The sequence below is a fragment of the Nipponia nippon genome, unplaced genomic scaffold (assembly GCF_047370975.1).
Source record: "Nipponia nippon isolate SJK-2023a ecotype South Korea unplaced genomic scaffold, ASM4737097v1 scaffold_3, whole genome shotgun sequence".
Classification (NCBI taxonomy): domain Eukaryota; kingdom Metazoa; phylum Chordata; class Aves; order Pelecaniformes; family Threskiornithidae; genus Nipponia; species Nipponia nippon.
In genome coordinates this window covers 119,132,076-119,152,023 of record NW_028262347.1, presented here as the reverse complement: position 1 = coordinate 119,152,023, position 19,948 = coordinate 119,132,076, and the positions used below count along the sequence as shown (strand labels likewise).

General features: G+C 36.1%; 1 protein-coding gene across 1 annotated transcript in view; it reads left to right on the top strand.

Moving 5' to 3' along the window:
• PDZD8 (PDZ domain containing 8) overlaps nucleotides 1–19,244 on the top strand; it is a 67,030-nt gene extending 47,786 nt beyond the window's left edge. The window contains exons 4-5 of the mRNA XM_009476106.2: nucleotides 12,115–12,277; nucleotides 14,623–19,244. Of these exons, the coding sequence (XP_009474381.2) occupies nucleotides 12,115–12,277; nucleotides 14,623–16,820 (2,361 nt within the window). The 3' untranslated portion in view covers nucleotides 16,821–19,244. The remainder of the gene's footprint in view (nucleotides 1–12,114; nucleotides 12,278–14,622) is intronic.
• The last annotated feature ends 704 nt before the right edge of the window (nucleotides 19,245–19,948 follow it).

The window sequence follows — 19,948 nt, the reverse complement described above, 5'->3', positions numbered from 1 at the left end:
TTACATATTTTTTTTTTTTGCACACTTGTGTAAGTAACTGCTTAAATATGTCACATCTTTAAGTCAAATGACACTGCTTGATTTCCTCAACTTTGGTACAAGGGTTAATCAGAAAATCCTGCTGGGGTTGAGGGTAGTGTAAGGGGTCAGCCAGGCTGCGGGGCTGGGGGAGAGCCAGGAGACCAGCGCTGCCCCCGCTGCTTTGGCCTCTGCAGGGTCTGCCGCTGCTCGCCGGCCCTGCCGCTGCCGCTGCCAGCACCGAGCTCTTCCTTGGAGCAGTGATTCTGCTCCCGTCTCAAATCCCGGCATTTTCCTGAAGATTCCCAGGCAAGGAGTACTTATGAAGCTCCTGCTCATTTCAGAAGATGCACTATACGCCAGATGTAACGGCAGTTAGCATTGCTGTTGCTCTAAAGAAAACACTTCTGCTCCAGAATAAAATCAACCTGTAAATAATGCACTTATTCTTTCCATCAACATTTTTCCTTCAGAAATGTAACTTTTAAGCCCTCTTTAAAATGTGACTTTTAAGCCCATTAGTGAGATCTGAGAGTAATGATTGGTTTGCATTAGAAAGTAGTATTGTATATTTTATTTCCATGGAAACCGACATCTGTGACACATGTTACTGTAACTACAGTGGAGAATAACTTTTTATACTTTTAGTTTTGATGGCAATATCTGTGTCGGTAATCATGTGGTGAATGCTGCTGGGTGCAGTAGTCAGAATTGTCAAGCAGTTTCTCTGTGTGGAGAAGAAAACTCTTCACCATGAATATTATTTCCATTATAAAAACCTTTTACCTGATAGTCTAATATTTTGAACTTATTACATGAAGATTAATATTAACTGTTTCATGACTATTAATTAGGTACTTCCAAGATAAATATAAGGAATTACTAGCTGGTTTAGAGGGTTTGCTTTTAATGTATACACTTGAATGTTTTTCATTTTGTTTGCTTCCATCTCAGAGATGAACAAAACCCTGGGTTGACCTCTCTCTCGTGTGCACATATTCACAGTGCATAAACTCTGATGTTCTCGTTAATCTCCTTTATCTGTAATTTCCATTGCAGTGATTCATAACAAACTTTTACAAAGAAAACCATTAACTACATAAACTTTTTATTGGTTTGGTGTCACACATGATATTATTAATGAGCTTCGTTCCTTTTAATATCCAGTTTCAGTAACCTTATTTCAATGGTTTCTATTAGACTACCTGAGTTCTTTACGAAACATTTGTATGATGACTGAGTCATGTTTAACCAATATTGGAGGAAGCCTTTTTTCTATCAGACACATAAACGGCGATATAAGATTTGGAGGGGAAAAAAAAAAAATCAATCTTTTCAACTTTTTCAGGGCCAAAGGAAATCATCACAGTTGGGTTTAATAAAGACTAAAAGGATGTCAGTGAGTAAGAGCCCTTAAAGAAGAGCTACATTGGTGTTTGTACTAAATTGCTGTCCAAAGAGCTCCACATAAAACTGAAGGTCTGCATTTTACCTGCTTCTGACACTTTGAAGTTAAATGCAGGTTTTCTGCTGCCTTGTTTGTCTTTAACTCCTCTATTCGGCTCCTGTAATTGCTGTTTAGTAAGAATGCCTCAACAATTCATGATAATTGCTAAACAGTTTACTTTTTACGTGTCACATAACCTGTTTCACTGTACAATTGGAAGGTGCACTTTTTTAGTAGTAGCTTAGTCAAAGAGTACCTGCAATGTGTCAGAAGTACTGAGGAAAATAAGATGTAGCTCCCTATTTTGTTCAGTAACTATCCTGTTCTGGATTTTGCTGATGTCAAATGTCTTCAGTGCTCATCAGGCAGACATGCAGATGTTTAACTTCACTACCCTGAATTGTCACATTTATTTCAGACAAATAGCGCATGATGGTGAAGTTGGACATGTGTGTAACATTTGCAGTATTGTGGCCTTAATGAATTATTACTTTAAATATGGTCTTGGTCCAATATGTAATTCACTTCAGAATGAAATTACCATCATATTTTGTGCCTTATATTTTTTGGTTTTTAGAAGATACCATGTAGAACAGAAAATAATGAGGTTCACTAGCTTGCTACATAAGATGACAAGTAGAAAAATCGCACAAAATTTATCCATAAATATCCTTCTTCCTAAAAGTAAAGAAAAAAAAAAAACCAACGACACAAAACCAAAAAACCAAACATGAAAACTGCAGCCTTCATCTGAAATAGTTGTGTCTCCCTATGCAAAGATCACAATTCACATAGCTGGAAAAATTAACAGCAAAAGGTCTAACGTTCCACTTCCATTTTTGCACTGTTTTATTGTGTTTAAAAATCTGTTATTCCTACTATTCTACAAAAAGCAAAGCTGGTGAGTATTCCAGACCTTGCTAAGAAAGCAGAATTAGTGAGTCCATTGCTTATAAGCCTGTTTTCTATTTCTGTGACACATTTGCTGTACAGGCTTTCATTAATAATGCTATTTGATTGTTTAAATAGCAAGTGTGTGCCACAATGTTTTGGGTTTGGTTTTTTTTTATTTTATTAATTGGGGTGGCTGAAATGTGACGTACCCATTAACGGGAAATTCTGTCTCTTAAAAACTGCTTCCAGTGTAGCTTGGAGAAAATTCTATGCTATGCTTAAAGGTACTTGGAATGGGCAAGAAGAGATTAAAAACAGTGGAGAATAGTAAAAATTTGAGACACTCTCAAAGCAATGGAAGGTAGGTCCACACTGCAGTACAGCACTCTAATATTAGATGTACCTGAAATAACTCAGCAGTGCCAACTTACCTGTACTAAGATTTAGTGCTGTCTCAACATCAAACTCGGAGTGGGCTAATTGATTTTGTGCTGACTGCTTTGACATAAGAATACAGACTAACAGGTTTAAAGTCAGCACATACATTTCTCTGTTTTAGTCGCAGGAGAGAATAAGAACTGATTACTTACTGGCCATTTCCAGATGCCAGTAAATGTAAGAAGTCTTTTGAAGGCAAAGGTGTTTTATGTGAGGGTTTGTGGGGGGTTTTGGTTGGTTGGTTTTGTTTTTTATTGCTCTTGGCAAAGGGGAGAAGAAATGGGAAAGTGATGTGTAGGTCATGTGCATCATCTGCTGAGTGGGAGAGCAGTAACCACAATTTAAAAAAAAAAAAAATCTTCTTCTGGAGCTGAGTTTTTCACAACTTAAAAAAGGTCTTTAAAAGGTCCAGCGCCATTAGGACTCCAGTGTTTCTTTCTTAACTTCTCTCTGAATGCTTTATTTTCTAGCATGGGAACTTGAACTGTACCTCTTGAAATGGCTATGTAGTTCCTCTGCTTTAACCAGTGGTCAGAGCTCCCTTTGAGAAGTCCGTGGCAGTCACACTAAACTTGCAGAGATGCTTGTGATGGTGGATGAACGTCTGAGTGTTAGAGCTGGGTAATTTATAAAATTCCTTGCAAGGAAGCACGAAGAGTCCCAAGCCAATGATTTTAGTATCTGTTCAGTGACACACAAAAAGGCACAAATGTGTAGCCGGTCCCATAAAGCTTTGTACAGTATGAATGAGCAGTGGTGCCATTGGTACCTGATTTGCCAGTTAGTAATTAGTGTTTCAGTTGGTTATGTATACTACAATCAGCAAGCATTTTCAGCTGATACGATACAGAATGCAAATATATATATATAGGCAGTAATGGCAAAACTGACAATATTGAATAAAACTAAACAAGCTGAAGAACACATTTTGTGATATTGCAAATATTTGTACTAGAAAAATTGTGTGAATATTCATTCTCAGATGACTTTGAGTGTTGGCCGATTCCTTTGTTTTACAGATGAAGACTGTTTTCAAGACAGAATGCATTGTTCAGAATTTTTTGGTGTGAAAGGGGATCAATGTAAAAGGTCAATTTTTTTTTTTTTAGTGGATGACAGATTAGGCAAGTGAATGGCTGCCGAGGACAGCTATGTGAGTATGGAAAAACCTCCCTAAAGTCGTGGGTTTTCAGAGCAGAGTAAGAGCTGCAGTGGAGGAAAGCAGAACACCAGGTAAAGCAAAAAGCAAGTAATTAAAATTGTCTAAAATTTGAATGATCAGCCTAGTCCGGAAACCCACGGCAAACATTACAGTGAACATTGGGTACGGTTTAACTATCAAACTAAGTGGTATAGGACAGATTAAGAAAATGTGGTTATGCACCTAAATAAATTCCATAATATCCGTGCAGAGACAGATTTCTGATAAAACTTTCATATTTTTATATTCACTGTAACTCAGTCCTGTTTGCCATGAAGTTTTATTTTTCTGGGTGGTGTCTACTTATGGTGAAAGCTCATTCTGCAGTTATTAGCTTTTCCAAACTTATTTTGGTTTTGCATTTTAAGTTTTCAATAGTTTTATCAAATTTCTTCTTCCAAGCAAAATGGGCAGAAGAACATCTTTTTGGCAGTTGCTCAGTTGTGTACTGTAATGAATTGTGCAAGAATAATAATTTGGATCTTCAGGATTGCTGTTCGACAAACCAATTTTTTTCATAAGCAGCAGATGTTTTTCCCTTTAATTTCTTATTGAAAGTTTTACTCATATATATATTTTAAGGAATGTTTAAATATATTCATAAATTAAGTTATTTTGGGAAAAAACAAACAAACAAAAAACCATCCACCCCATCCCCCATTCTATTATATCTAGAACAAATACATGCTCATTCAACATTGCCTAATATGTTTTGGCAAGGTACTAAAAAAAGGTGGGGGGGGACGACACACACATGACACAAATCAACATGGTTGTTGAAATTATCTGAATCAATGTAAACCTGGGAATGGGGGGAAAATACATGAAAACTTTCAATGAAGTCTGGTGTTAAAGGTGTGTGTTTCTTTGGTATGGAGGAAGCATCACATAGCAAGAACGAGTATGTTAATTATTGTCATAGAAGTCTTGATACAGATTTTGGAACAGTAACAACTTTAGATTTTAAGATTTAGCTTCAATTATGGAAACAATAAAAATCAGATTTTTATTCAAGCAATCTTAGGAAACACATTTTATGAATTATGAAATCTTGAAAAAATTAATCCACAAATCGGTAATCTAATTTCCAAGTTTGTAAATGTGTTTCCTAGTATATATTGGTTTCTTAGAATACAGTATTGCTTCTAGCTCTGATGTACACTGATGTTTAAATAGCCAGTATATAGTCTTTTTCATTAGATTACCTTTAACCTTTTTCTTAAGAGTGATTTGTAATTAATGCCTGTTTCTAGTGGGGAGAAAAATAAATATTAAAAAGAGTCAGTTTTCTATGTAGAGTTAATTTTATTACAGACGTTATTTCCTTTCTTTTAATTGTTTGTCACATTGTATAGTCTACTTATTCTACAAATACTAGTGTGGCTTTTGATTTTTTTTTTTTAATCTTCTGTCAGCATGTTTTCACATGTCTGAACCTGCTAAAGGAAATATAAAGATTAAGGAGATGGAGGCACACGTCCAATTTTAGGTAGCCAATTCCTGGGTTTGTTCTTTTTGGGTCTGTCTCTGCCTTTGCAGTATGGTTGAACGCATACTAACCAGGGAGTCGCTTTGGAACCCCAGCCAATTTAACAAGTTTATGAACTGAATTTTTAATGGATTTCTGTGCAACTGTGTGAGTGTATGTACGAATCAATACACCTACGTATGTGTAAGACATAATAGTGGACACAGTTTATAACTGATAATCAGTACATACTTTATTGACTAATGAACTATTTAAGCATCCCAAGAACAAGGCTAGCTCTCAAATGCTCAGAAACTTTCTCCTCCTACTTGGTTGGGAGTTTTCTTTATGCCTGGGAAATTAAAGTGTTTCTGTCATCACAGAGTCCTCGGTCAAGGCCTACACCAGACACTTTCTATGCAAGATTGATTGCTTGACAGTTTCCCTGGAACACTTCAGGGGTTATGCTGCCATGTGGACAGGAGGGCTGGAGAATAGGTTGGAAAAGGCTTGTGCTACTCTGGCCCTATAGTTTTGGGCTTTGGGGCTGTGTCACAAAGGAGAAAAACATCTACTCCTTCTCTAAAGCATAGATGGAAATCCTCTCAGAAAATTTAAAAAAATTTTTTTTTCCTTTGAGTTTAGTGTTGCTAAAGAGTGTATCATGAGATTGGTGATACCTGTTTCCTTTCACTGTCTCCTCTAGCCCGTGTAAATAATCTAGCAATCACTTCACTGCGCAGGTCATATATAATGACTGCATTCAGTAATAGGGTTGAAAAAAGCAATAATGTTAGAGTCCGTGTTTTAAAGACATATGCCAAAGACCTTTTTTTAATAATACAAATACCTGAGTCTTCAGAACAGAAGGAACTGCTTCCTAGTTTTGTGCTTTAATGTTTTCTCTCTTCTGACATGAAATATTCCTTCCTTTCCTCTCAGCATGCAGGGTTGTCTAGGAGAACGTAATACTTTACAGGCGTATTCATAGACATTCTCTTCTTTTTCTGCAAAACACATCAGACCATACCTTGCAGGAATACCTAAGATCCATTGTAGTAACTCTGATGGGTTGGAAAAAAAAAAGGTTTTTATCTACAGTACAGCACTGACATGGTGTCAAATTGTGATACCTACAGTGTTACATACCACTGATAGGAAATAAGAAATATTTGTAAAAACATTATTCTTTAGTTGATGTAAAGTCAATGAAATAAGATTTCTTATGTGCTTGGGTGATCAAGCTTTTCTTAGTATGTATTCAAAAGAATGTGACATGCTTACTAAATTCTAATAAAGCTTTATTATGTTAATGCTTACAAATAATTAAGCAAATATGGAATATTAGTTACAGAGTAAAATTAAGCTTTCAAAAAACAATTTCCTTTTCAGTTCCTGAAAATAAGTAATTTGGTTTAAAAGCAAAAGTTTTATGCTCTGACGACGATGCTGTGGCTTAGTTTGGTGACTTTTTATTTTTGTATGCATCCAATAGTTTTTAAAGTTCAGCTGAATGATGTTGCACTACTAGTAAGAGGTTGTCATACATACTTTTCCAGATGTTGTAATCTCTGTATTTATTGCTGGACATCATTTATTATGTCTTGTCTTAGAAATTCTGAATGGAAGTGCTATATCTAATGTTAACTTACGTTGTAGTTACGAGACTACAGTATTACTGATGACATTCTTACCACTGTATTCAAAAAAAAAAAAACCTAACTTCATAGGTGCAGTTTGGGAAGCAAATAGCAAATGAGATGGCATCACATTTGTCTGTTGCGTATAAGAGGGATGTTTATTTATCATCCCTTTGCATTTGCAAAATCTTTCAGACTGATAAGTTAATGAAGCATTTGAAGATTAAAACTGCATCCTGTATTGACACTTACGTAAATATTTGGCCATTTAAATGGTATTAGCAAGCTATAAACTTCTGAATGATCACTGTGTAGCTGTGGAGTTCAGTATCAGTATGTTAAACAAGGTTGGAAAAATTGATTGTCACTGACATCCAACATCTGCTAGGCTTTTCAGAACAACAAGGCCGAGGTAAGGAAAGGCTATGAGACACAACATAATTTTCTGCTGCATTGTATTTCCAGAACATACTTCCAATATTGAACTGAAAGTCGTGGTGGGGTTATGCTCTGTGGTGGCTCATACACTGATGCATATAAATGAACTAAAGCCTCTACTGTGAAATCAATGCTTATAGACTTTGTCCTGTAAAAGTCAGGCATTCACAGCCCCACATCAAAATGTTTTATTAATTTTAAAGTGAATGGACATCTTGTGTCCTCTTGTTTGGTTTTTTTTTTTCTTGAATAATAAAATAAGGAAATTACTTCTTTTCATTTTTTCTCAGGATAGTCATTCCTGTTCTGTTGCATCTGAATCTCAACAAGTATTTCATAAATAGTCTGGAGGTTGCTTACCTTTTTTAAAAAAGGGTACATTTTCTAAGGTCTATGACACAGTTTAGCTCTAACTTTCAGTATAAATTACTCTGAATGTATGCCTGTCACTGACAAGCAAGTAGTATTATCTGCTTTGTCTTGCTCCTTATTTAAGTAACTACTAGGGCTTGCAGAAACTAGTAAAACAGGTCTATTAATTAGATCAAATTAAAATAAACTTGCTTTAATATGGTGTAGCTGGTTGGTTAAAATTTCCCTTTCTTCCAGGCACAGCTGTTAATTTTTCTCCCTTGCAGCAAGCTTCCTTGATAAATTGCTGATAATTAAAGGACATTTATTTCTTCTAACCTCTGTGTCATTTAGCTGATTTTTGTCCTTCTGATGTCTCATGTTCTGGTAGATCTTTGGCTCTTAACATTTACTATCAAGTTTTAATTTGAGGGAGAGGCAGAAAGGCATAAAGTAGCTGGTGTATGAAGATGCTTGGTTTTGTGAGTGTACTTGTTGGGGTGGGGAGTGTTTGAGAGCTTGAAACAGTGTTTACCTGCACTGCAGCTAGCCTGAGAGATTGTGGTATTGCTTGGTGAAACTTGGAGTTGCCAGCGAGAAAAATCAAGGAAACTTTTCATCTGGTTTGGGTTGATAAATAAAACCAGTTTACTTTGTGAGAAAGCTTGTGACAGTGCCAAATTTAATAAAAAGTTGAGATGAACTTTGCTTGTTATGTTCAAAGGCGCTCTCCTTCCAAAACCAGCTTTCCATCAGATACTGCTAGAATATTGGAAGTCTCCTCGCCATCAGTGAGTCATACAAACTGCAATCTGCGGTCGGTGTCCCTGCATGGGAGCCAAATGTTCCGAGATACCTAAGCGTCTTTCGTCCCAGCTGTCCCATGTTCCTTTTATGTGGTCTCGCCCTGGGAGAGGAGGGAAGGGTGAAATGCTGGGAATCACCTCGGAGGTTTCTAGTCTTTTACAGTAGAGCATATTTTCATTTTTAAGTCATCCACTACTGAGATCCGCTCAAAGTAGTCCTTGGATTCAAAGGAAGCTCAAGAGGATGAGGGTCTGTACTGACAAACTGTAAGAAAGCTTTTGGTAACATTTTTTTTTTTTCCTTTTTACTGTCTAATTATGCTCTTTGCCCATATCTGCTCATTACACAGTTTGCCGTGATTGCAAGTACTAACAGTGGTTAGAAATTATTGCTGCCTTTCTTCAAAACGCTAGATGTTGCAGTGCCAGCTCTTGCTTTCCTTCTGGCATTCCCTTTCATATAAGGCTTGTTGCTTTCTGAAGAACAGATCTTTAGAAATCTTATCGCTTCTTTGTGCCACTCTTTGAATGGATGAGAAAATACCTGACTGTAAAAGAAAGTAGATTTGCATGAGGTAACTCCTGTAAAAGTGTTATGATGGCTGGCTTCCTTCAGTAGTTGGGTGTTTTTCTGATCCGCTCAAAGACTGATTGCACAAGAATTATCTCCTGTTGCAAACAAACTTGCAGCAATGTTTCTTCTGCAGTGATGCAAAACTAAACAGACTATCTGTCTTGGATGAGCCATGACTTTAAACATCTTGTGTTATTAATTAGCTCCAGTTCTGGGTGTTAAGATCCAGAACTAATGTAAGATTTCGGAAGAAACGATAAATCATCAAAATAGACGTATCCCTAAAAGAGTGTAATTAAACGGCCAGAATAACTTAGTGTTAAGAGGAAAATCATCCTGTTTTGTTTTGTTTTCTCCACCGTTCTGTCTAAGCATCCGTTTCTTTCCTGAAATTCTCTCATTAAAGAGCTTTATACTTCAGTGGACTAACAAAAATTAAGGCAAAAACCGGTTATAGTTTGCTTTTCAGTCCTTTGTAATATTCATGTTTGTCAGCATTCCTTAAGTGGGAGTTTACTTTCTGATGTTCATTATGAGAGTTTTGTTATCTATTCAAACACAAAGATTTGGAACTCTATTTCCAACCTTAATCATTTAAAGCAAGACTTTCAAAGGAACCATCATAGGAGAATTGAGATTTCAGTACTTAGAGTCCGTGGCAAATCTCAGAAATAATGGTCTTCTCGTTGTTTGATGATAATATGCAGAGCTACGTAGCACAGGGGAGTGATTTTTGGAAGGAGTTTTTGGTGCAGGTCTGTATGCCACAGCAGCAAATTCATGTCATTTGTGGTTTTCACAGTTAAAATATTCAACTAGTGTTGTTTGAAATTCTAGTAATTGTTCATGTTGTTTAAATATAGCATGTGCAACATTTGCTAACTTAAAGCTACATTATATATAAAGAAAGGACTAAAGCAGAAGAGTAATTATTTTCTTTAAAAAAAAGTTTCTCTTTTCTTCCACAGGTATTTCTAATACTTTTTCTTTGTTTCTTAACACTTAAGAGTTTGGTGTTTTTTTAAATTTAATTATGTATCAGAGTTTCATGGTGTAAATGGGAATGGCTTTAATTAAAACAAGCAAAACCCCCCCTCCCAAAAAACCCTAGCACAGTTGTTTCTGTAGGCAACTATTTACTTGTTTGCATTATAGAAGAACCTTGAATTTTAGAACTGCAATTAAGCATATCTTTGGTCTTGTTATTCTTACATACATCATGGGTATTAGCAATAGACGTTAACGAAGTTTGAGAGAAAATATTATCTCTAAGTGACTGTGGGAAGTGCAAAAATTAGTGACAAAGCTTAGAAAGTTAATGCAAGTCTGCTTCTTCAAACTCAATGCTGTTCTTCAGTAAACTGTTCAGCAGCGTAGCGTTTTTAGTTCTATAAAGAACTGAACAACAAACAAAAACCCAACATGTGGTGCTATTAAGGTTATAGGAAAGGAGTGAAAGCCTTGCAGCCAAGGACAGTGTCCTGCACTGAAGTTAAGTAATCCACTTCATCTGTGGAAAGCCATTGTACAAAACTAAGCAAACGAACACATCCTCAGAAGAGGCGGATCGGCTCCAGACAGTTCAAACATTGACGATTGAACAGCAACAAAGTAAATGCAGAAGGATGGAGGAGAAGACTGCCTCCCTAAACTCAGTAAATTGAAACCAAATAGAAAATTTCCTATGGAGGTTTTCTACAAACAATGTCTGTCTCTCTGTTCTTGGGAATCAAAAAAGCAAATTAAATTTCTGTCCTTGGAGCTGAAACATAGACTGAGTTCCCCTGTCAAATAGGCAGAATGTACTTTGGTGGAATGATAGTAGACGGCCATTTGAAACAGCCCTGAAGGAATGTGTTTAAGGGGAAAAAAAAATGTTTTAAATTCACTAAGGACAATCTCTATTAAGAAAAAAGTTGGCAAAGATCTCAGACACTGAAGTATGTAAACAATTGACCACTACCTAATATGTTTTTCAGTAGAGACTTCCAAATTGTGAGAGATCTGTGCATGAGTGTGGGATGAAACGCTGCTACAGAGATTGCGCTGCAGTTTTTTTATTTTATTTTATTTTTTTTAGAATAAGATATTTGAGATTAAGTTAAATTTTGTCTTGTATTTGTCTTGCAAGACAAATATGAGGAAAGGGTTCTGAGTCTTTGAAGAAACTTCTTTGGCTATTCTTAATTTCGATTTGTGCTAAATATGCTTTAGCAATGCGTAAGTACATAATATTTTTCTCACTCCAAACACCTTTTTGTGTGGAGTACTGAAGAGCTACTCGTAGTAACAGGTTTTATAACACATATGTGATATATTCAAAGTGATACCTAGATTGATGGTACAGCGCACCTTTTAACAAAGCTTCTTCCCAATAAAATGGACGATGAGGTTGTGTTTAGTTGTAGCTTTGTTAGGACTGGGGCTTTTTGCAAAGATGAGCCACGTAGTGCCTTTCCTGCTGACTTGTATTTGCATAGGTTAGCTCAGTACTGTTATTAATTGTATATAAACTGTTGAACAGATGTGTACACACACATTTATATATATATATATATTTATTTTGCTGACAATTCCTTGCGCTGCTCTCTAGTTTTGGCATATTTGGCTCTTCAGAACTGGTGACATTTGGTTCCATCTTTCTCCAAAGTCATAAACTGGATTGGCAGACAGTTAATCTATTATGTGATTATCTGCTTAATGAAGTCAATGGAAGTCCTAATGTAATTTTTTAATAATATCAGTTGTAGAATTTTATTTAAATGATCATTAGTAACCATGAATCCTTGCAGTCAGCTTAACCAACGTACTCTTAGCTTTTTAACTTCTTTCTTTCTAGGCAGAACTAGTGAAAGGGAATCTGCAAAGTGTCGGACTCACGCTTCGCCTTGTGCAGTCCAAGGAAGAAGATGCAGGGCATGTTGTCATTGAAACTGTGACTCCAAACTCGCCTGCTGCAGCTGCTGATCTACAGAGGGGAGACAGGCTTCTAGCAATTGGCAGTGAGTAATATGTCAGCTTTCAAAATAAGTGTCGTCTTGCAAACTGGGAGGACGTGTCTGCATACAGTTCAACTGCACTGCCTTTCTCAACAATTACTTTTATGCCTGGCACTCATAATAAAAACTAACATTTATGTATTTATGGCCACTGAAGGTTATCATTCACTGGGTTCGTTTTCTTGCATATTTATTTACTCTTTGCTAGGTAAAAATCAAAATAAAGTTGAATAAACACTTGAATGTAAACATATTTTAACTGCTCTAATAGTGATGCCGTGAGGTTCTCTACTTAGTTTCTTCCAGTGATGATACAAAATGTGCTTAGCTTACAAAGAAAACTGTAACATTTTACATCCTAGGCCTGCATACTCAGCTTTGAACCTAAAGGTACTAAATAGAGTATGGAACAAGTAGTATAAACATATTGTTGACTAACAGAGTAATTGTCTGAAATGTCAAAATGACCCAAGATCTGCTGAGTATTTGATAGTATTTTTATGCTTTTAGTATCAATTTTTGTCAGCTCTGACATGTAGGAGCCTAAGTATTATTTAGAAATCTACTCTGAAGTTCTCATATTTGAAGACTTTGGCCAAATTATAACTGGCAGATAACTGCTGTGTTGAGGGAAAAAGTTACCCTTGACTTTTGTGGGGGAGGGCACTGTGTTTTTTTTAATAAAGATTCTGTTGAAATCCCTGGGCATTATGAAGTGGATTGATACTAGCTTATATTCTACAATTTTAAATTAGACCATCTCCAGATATAGCTTGAATACTTCTGTTTTATATGGACCCTGTCACCAACAGAGAACTAGATTATAATCATAAACTATAATCAGAAATTGATACTGGAAATCTTACTGCTTTAAACTTGAGAATGGGAGGGGGCTTACAGAATATGACAGTGGACACAAGGACAAATAAACCATTAATGAGAACAGTGGCTAATCAACTTAGTGAAAGCAGCAGATAGAAACCTGTTTATGATCATTAAGAAAGAATGCAATCTTTTCCATTCTACTGGATGTTGTGGGACTAAATAAAACAGTATGGAGTAGGAATTGTAAGTAACTTAGTTTAAAGTTGTTGGGGTTTGTATAGTGTCCAGGGATTTATAAAGACTAAAAAGGAGTGGGAATATCACTGTATATTAATAACATTTTTAGAAATAAGTGTAAGTACCACTGATAAAACAGAATGTAAACTGAAATCACTCTAGGGGAAAAATGGTAAAAGAAATTATGTTAGGGTTATATTGTGAATTTGGAGATTATCTCCATCATGTCATTGGTAGAGAAAGAATTGCAGAAAGAACTGCATCATTATGAGCTGTATATAGTATGCCCCATATCCCTGCATGTGACGGCCCACGCATTTCTTCTCCAAACATTAACTGTATAAATATGAGGTAAAGTAATTTTATATTTGGTTCTGCTGAGTCATTAAGATACTATAGAAGAGTTAGTGTGGTAAAATACTATGAAGATAGAACTTTATACACTTACGGCATGAACTACTTAAACTCCCTACTAGCACAGTCACATTAATATTTATTTTTAAGTTTTTATCTGAGAGGTTTTACAGACCAGAGCTTAACCACTACAACGAGTTATTGTCATTAGGTACTGCCTAAGTCCCCATTGCATTGCTCCAGTGATTTAAAAGGGTTTTGAGTTGCTTCGAACAGGCAATTGATGATTACTCTAGAACAAGGGAAGAGTCATCTTCACGTGATCCCCTGCATGACTTCGTTTGGACTGTGTGTTCATTAAGATATTTTAGCGTGCACGTAATTTGTTGAATCTTACCATAGGCTCTGCAGGTACTGTCAAATGGCTGTGACAGTTCTGATGAGGGAGGTGATTCAGTTCACTGTTCAGCCACACTGAGAATGTAGCATCATGCCTATATTTTGTAACATATTGGAACTATTTTCTTTGTTAGCCTGCTTCTGTTTTATTATAACTTTGTTTAAAGATACCCGTCTCTTGAATCCTTTGTTAAATCCCTGCTGCTGAAAAGTCCAAACTTACAATAAGACCAAGGTTAAAAATGTTAGCGTATAAAATGAACATTATAACATTGCAGCATTGATAACAAACAGCAAACTGGAGTATTTGTTAGTATCTTTTCCAGCTCCTGAAGTGATATATTTCTATGAATAAAACGGAAAGGATCCATCTGTTACATTTCAATTAAGCTCTTCTGTCATAATTGACTTCTTCTGTTAGTGAGCAATAGGACTATTACCACTATCAAAGATCTAAAGATGTTTGACTATTTTTGGCCATTTAGATTGTTATCATAATTAAAATTTAACTATTTTTGTTTTTTTTTTAATAGGTGTTAAAATCACATCAACTGTCCAAGTGTTGAAGCTTATTAGACAGGCTGGGGACAGAGTTTTAGTCTTTTACGAAAGGCCTGTTGGGTATAATCAGCATGGTTCAGCGCTGCAGGATGGATTTGGGCAATTGGAAGACACTGCTTTTTTGACACAACCAGAAGATGACCAAGCTAGTTTATCAGCTGATGTTGATAACAGAGATTTTGATTCAGAATTTGAGGACTTAGCTTGTGAGTCACCTGACCAAAAAGAAGATCTGCCAACAACTCCGAGTCCCAAACGTTCAGTAGTAATACTTGCTGCTAAACCACTTGGAACTATATCTCCGATTCTGAATCGAAAACTGCATTTAGGAAGTTATCAGACAACATCAAAAACGCAACAAAAAGATGGAGCTAAAGTGGCAACACCCAAAACTATTGACAGTTCAGATGCATTGCAGCAATCAGGTAAACAATCACAAGGATCCAGTACTAAACCTCCTGTGCCACCTAGGCCACAAAGTAAGCTTATTTTGCCTACTAATGAAACTCAAAATGTGTTAGAAACTGGAGGTGTACCTTCTGAAAAACCAGAGAGACCACCTCCACCTACAAATAATGGAGATAAATGCACAGAGAAGGTAGTAAAGAATAATGATCAAATAGAAGACCCGATGGTATCAAAAGTAATAACAGCACCAAAACAAGATACATTAAAAGATGGACTTTCAGAAAATGCACGTAGTTACAAAGATAGTGGAGATGATCATCAAACATGGGAATCACCAGAAATTCCTTACAAAATCCGGCAAGGCCGATGGCCAAGGACGAGAACATCCTCCTGTCTATTTGAAGTAGAAGGATACCATAAGTACCTTAATGTTGCACTCTGGTGCAGAGACCCTTTCAAAGCAGGTGGTTTTATCTGCTTAGGATATGCAAGCATAAAACTTGAACAAATTGCTTTAGATTGTATAGCTACATCCTCAATGGAGTATATTAGAACATTTAAACTGGATGCTCCTACACCTAAAGCAGCAGTCACTAGAACAGCATTGCGGAATTTGACAACCCATAAGGGATTCAATGAAAAATTTTGTTATGGTGATGTAACTTTACACTTCAAATATTTAAAAGAAGGTGAAATAGATGATTCAAACTTTCTCCTGGAGAAAGAAAAGGAATGTCACTTGGAAGAAGAAGCTCGTGCACTTCAGAAAGAGGATCCTTACTTGGGACAAACTGTTTTTACGGAGAACAAGCATAACTTTCAAGATACTCAGTTTCAGAATCCGACTTGGTGTGATTACTGCAAAAAGAAAGTATGGACTAAAGCAGCTTCGCAGTGCATGCTCTGTGCTTATGTTTGCCATAAAAAATGTCAAGAAAAATGTCTAACTGAGACACCCTTTTGTGTAGGAGCTGAAAAGCGACTTGATCGAACTGTGGGAGGCTGTAGAGCAGAAGGACAGGAAGCTCCCCCAGCTGCATCCTCTCGTGTTGATTCAGAATCTAAATCTGTTAACAGAACTACAGGTTTGACCAGGCATATCATCAATACAAGCACCCGTTTGTTAAACCTTCGTCAAGTCCCCAAAGCTCGCCTTTCTGAGCAAGGAACAGAGGTGGTAGAACCTTCACCAAAGCACACACCAAACACTTCTGATAATGAAAGTAGCGACACTGAAATCAGCGGGCCAAGCAGTCCTTCAAAACGTGCAGCAGGTACTGGGATAAAGTTGGTCCGAAAGGAGGGTGGTCTAGATGACAGTGTCTTCATTGCCGTTAAAGAAATTGGACGTGATCTCTACAGAAGTTTACCCACAGAGGAGCGTTTTCAGAAATTAGAATTTATGTTGGATAAGCTGCAGAATGAAATAGACCAGGAGCTGGAAAATAATAATTCACTCGTTAAAGAAGAAAAAGAGACAACTGATGCAAGGAAAAAAGCCTTGATTTCTGCTGCGCTGGCTAAGTCAGGTGAAAGACTGCAGGCCCTTACACTGCTGATGATCCACTACAGAGCAGGCATTGAGGATATAGAGTCTTTGGAGAACATGTCATTAGAGCGGCAGTCCAAAAGAGTGACTAAAGATTCGGAGGAACCCAACATAGCCGAAGAAATGGATAACGAAGACGTCAGTCTGACAGAGGCGCCAACATTCAACATCATATCAGAAGAACCAGTTGATCCACCTCAATCACTAGACTGATATTTACATATTTAGCCTTTGAAGGAATGGACTAAAAGAATACTTTGCACTTAATTACACACACACACACACAAATTAAATTAAAACACTGGTATAATGTACATGTCCTGCTTCTGCACAGTTATTTGCCTGTGTAAGAGTACAGCTAATAATGGTTCTTCTCCAGCTACAGCACCATCATTTTGTTAAACTGGCTGGTTAAAACTACATTTTGGGGTTTATATTGGAAATTTATTTTTAGTAACTTATTTTTATTTTTTCTAATTATGTAACCTTACCATTTCACATTAATGTGTGTGGTGTCCTTAATGTATTACTTGCCCCCCTCCCCCCCCCCTTTTTTTTTTTTGAGCTAGTGTTTTCAACAGGAAACTGGCAGGATTTTCAAGATATTTAGTTTCCATTGTATGATGAAAAAATTATAAGCTTGTTGCATGCCTAAGCTGATGACTGACACAGAAGTCACTGAGGGACCAGGCTTTAAAATGTTGATCACGGTTATTGTATGTCTTCTAGGTAGTTGTGTATTTTTTGCCAAACATATTGTGAAAGCAGATAAAAGGTCTTTCATTTTGTCTGTTATTAATATTTACTAAAGTTAACATTGCATATCACTTGTTCCCCATATTTTTGTTAAATACAAAAACTTTTCATAGTTTGTAATTAACGTGAAATATAGTAATGCTATGCTAAAAAAATCTTCCTTAGAACTTTCGGCTATTGTATCCTGATGGAATAATACTAGATATCAAAGTACATACTAGTCTCTAATAATAATTTAATTGGGAATATTTTTGAGATAAGAGGCTGGTTGCCTTCCAGAACAAAATTATATATTTAAGTGTTGTTGTATTATCTGATAAATCGATAAAGGAAAATTGTTCTTCTCAAGAGTTGGAGGTTTCATTGCATTCTATGAAAAAGCATGTAATGACGGTTTAAGTAATTTAAAAAAAAATTAATATTTTGCTGCAGACTTTATCTTATCATTTCAGAAAGCTTAAGGTACAAAATACTTTACAAAATAGGTAAACGTGTTCTCTCTCAACACTTTTGAGTAATCATATAGTGATAAGTTGCATTCAGCTTCTCAGACAGAAGAGACAGTCTGAGCAGAAGGATCACCTTTGTCAGAAAAATGTCCTATAGTGTATATAACATGTTTTATTTAAGTCAAAGTGAGTCGAGTAGAGATGAGGAAGAACTTCAGCCAGCAGCTTTTGAAAAGAACTACCTGGTTTTGTGCTATGTGTAAACTGTGGATCTTAGCATCACCTGGCTAAGGCCGTTGTTCTTATTTATTTCCTGTAAACATGTCTTTGTTTCATCTTCTGTGTATAGAAATGCCGTATAAAATATCATCTTTATTTTAGGTACTGTGTTAGGTACTGGTATCATTATCACTGGTAGTAGAAAAAAAAAATGCCTTTGTGGAAATGGAGTTGAATCTAAGATGGTAAAATAACTCATTTAAATTTTGAGGCAGTCCGTAATGTACCTCGCCATTAAATTTGCTTCTCAGTTTATTTTGTGATGGGCAAAACTAAGAAGCAATGGTTTTCACAGATGGAAGAGCATACTGGTACTTCTAAACAAAATGGTTACTTCCACACATGCAACTACTTGCACTTTTTTGTGAGTTCTGGGCAGTTGATACTTAGTTGATGTATGGAAAACACTATCCATGCTAAAATAGGCATGTGACACACTTCTGAAATTAAGCTTCAGCAAATAATCGCACAAAATTAGCTTCCCTTCTTGACTAAAAGTTATTTAACCTATACATGCTTGAGATGCGTATTAAGACTTCCCCACTCCATTTTCTCAGTGGCTTACCATTGGTGGTGATCTGCATTCAATCCCCATCAGTGTTTGCTCTTACGGACTACTATAGAGGTTTTCAAATATATCCAAGTACTTCATTTAAACCCTGGTACACATGAAGGAGCTGTGAAAACAATGCAAATACGGATTTAAAAAATGCATTCAGAGTTTTAAATTGACTTGTGTAATACAGTGGATAAGAAAAGCTGGATATAGTTTTCCTCGTATAGCATTGCTAATGATGATTGTAAGAGATAAATTAAACGTAGTGCAATATTTTTAAATATACTGAATGGGAAAAGGGTAAAATAGTTGTATTTTAGTGATAAGAAGGAAAACATAAATTCCTGTCTGGCATTAATTACAATAAACGGTGAATCTCAAGGGGAAAACTGTAATACTACATTCCTGATGTAATCTTTGCTTCATGCGTGACTGTAAATAGCTGAAAATAAAGAATACCACAGAAAACAAGAATATCTTGACTTAATATCTGAATAGGTGGCAGCTACACACATTTGCAGAAGATCTGCCTAATGATTTTGTTGGCTATTATTTTATCATGAGAATAAGCTTTAATAAAATAGTTTTGCTAAATTATCAACTTCTTTGCATTGTGTTAATATTTTTTTTTTAAACATTTGTATTACAATAGTTTATCATCTAAAGCTACTACTTAAAGAAAAGATCTTTGGGAGAAAAACACAAATTTTGCATTAAATAAAGCTACTGATGGCTGGATCAGTTGGGCTTTTATGCATTTTGTCTGTTTGGATATGCATTTATTTTTTATTCCAAACAGTGTAATAGTAGACATAGATTTCTTTCAAATTGGTGGTTCTAGTTTATTCTTTGTGTAGCTGGATAATCTTATCAAATGCTAAGGATGTTGGTGTTTTGGTTTTGTGGGGTTTTGTTTGGTTTTTTTTGTTTTGTTTTGTTTTTTTAAGACCTCCAAGCAGTGCTCAAATGCGATTGCTATTCAGTTATTGGTGACAATGACCATTGCTGGAGTTACAGTAGGGGAAAAAATTGTCCAAGAAAAATTCTTCTGACTTGCCCTGTCCTTCAGAATATGTTAATGGATAACTAAACAAATCCGTACTGGTTTACTAGCTCATTTTTATCTAATCAGTTTTTCCTTATAATTCCTTATTCTTGGAGTTTTTCCCTCAAATTTGAAATAAAACATGCATGGAAGTTTACAGTTGCAGGGGAGGACTAGGGTGTGGGAACAAAGGAACTAAGTAACTTTATCACACTTAAAGTGGCACACATAAAAATATACTCAAAAAACCCCTGGC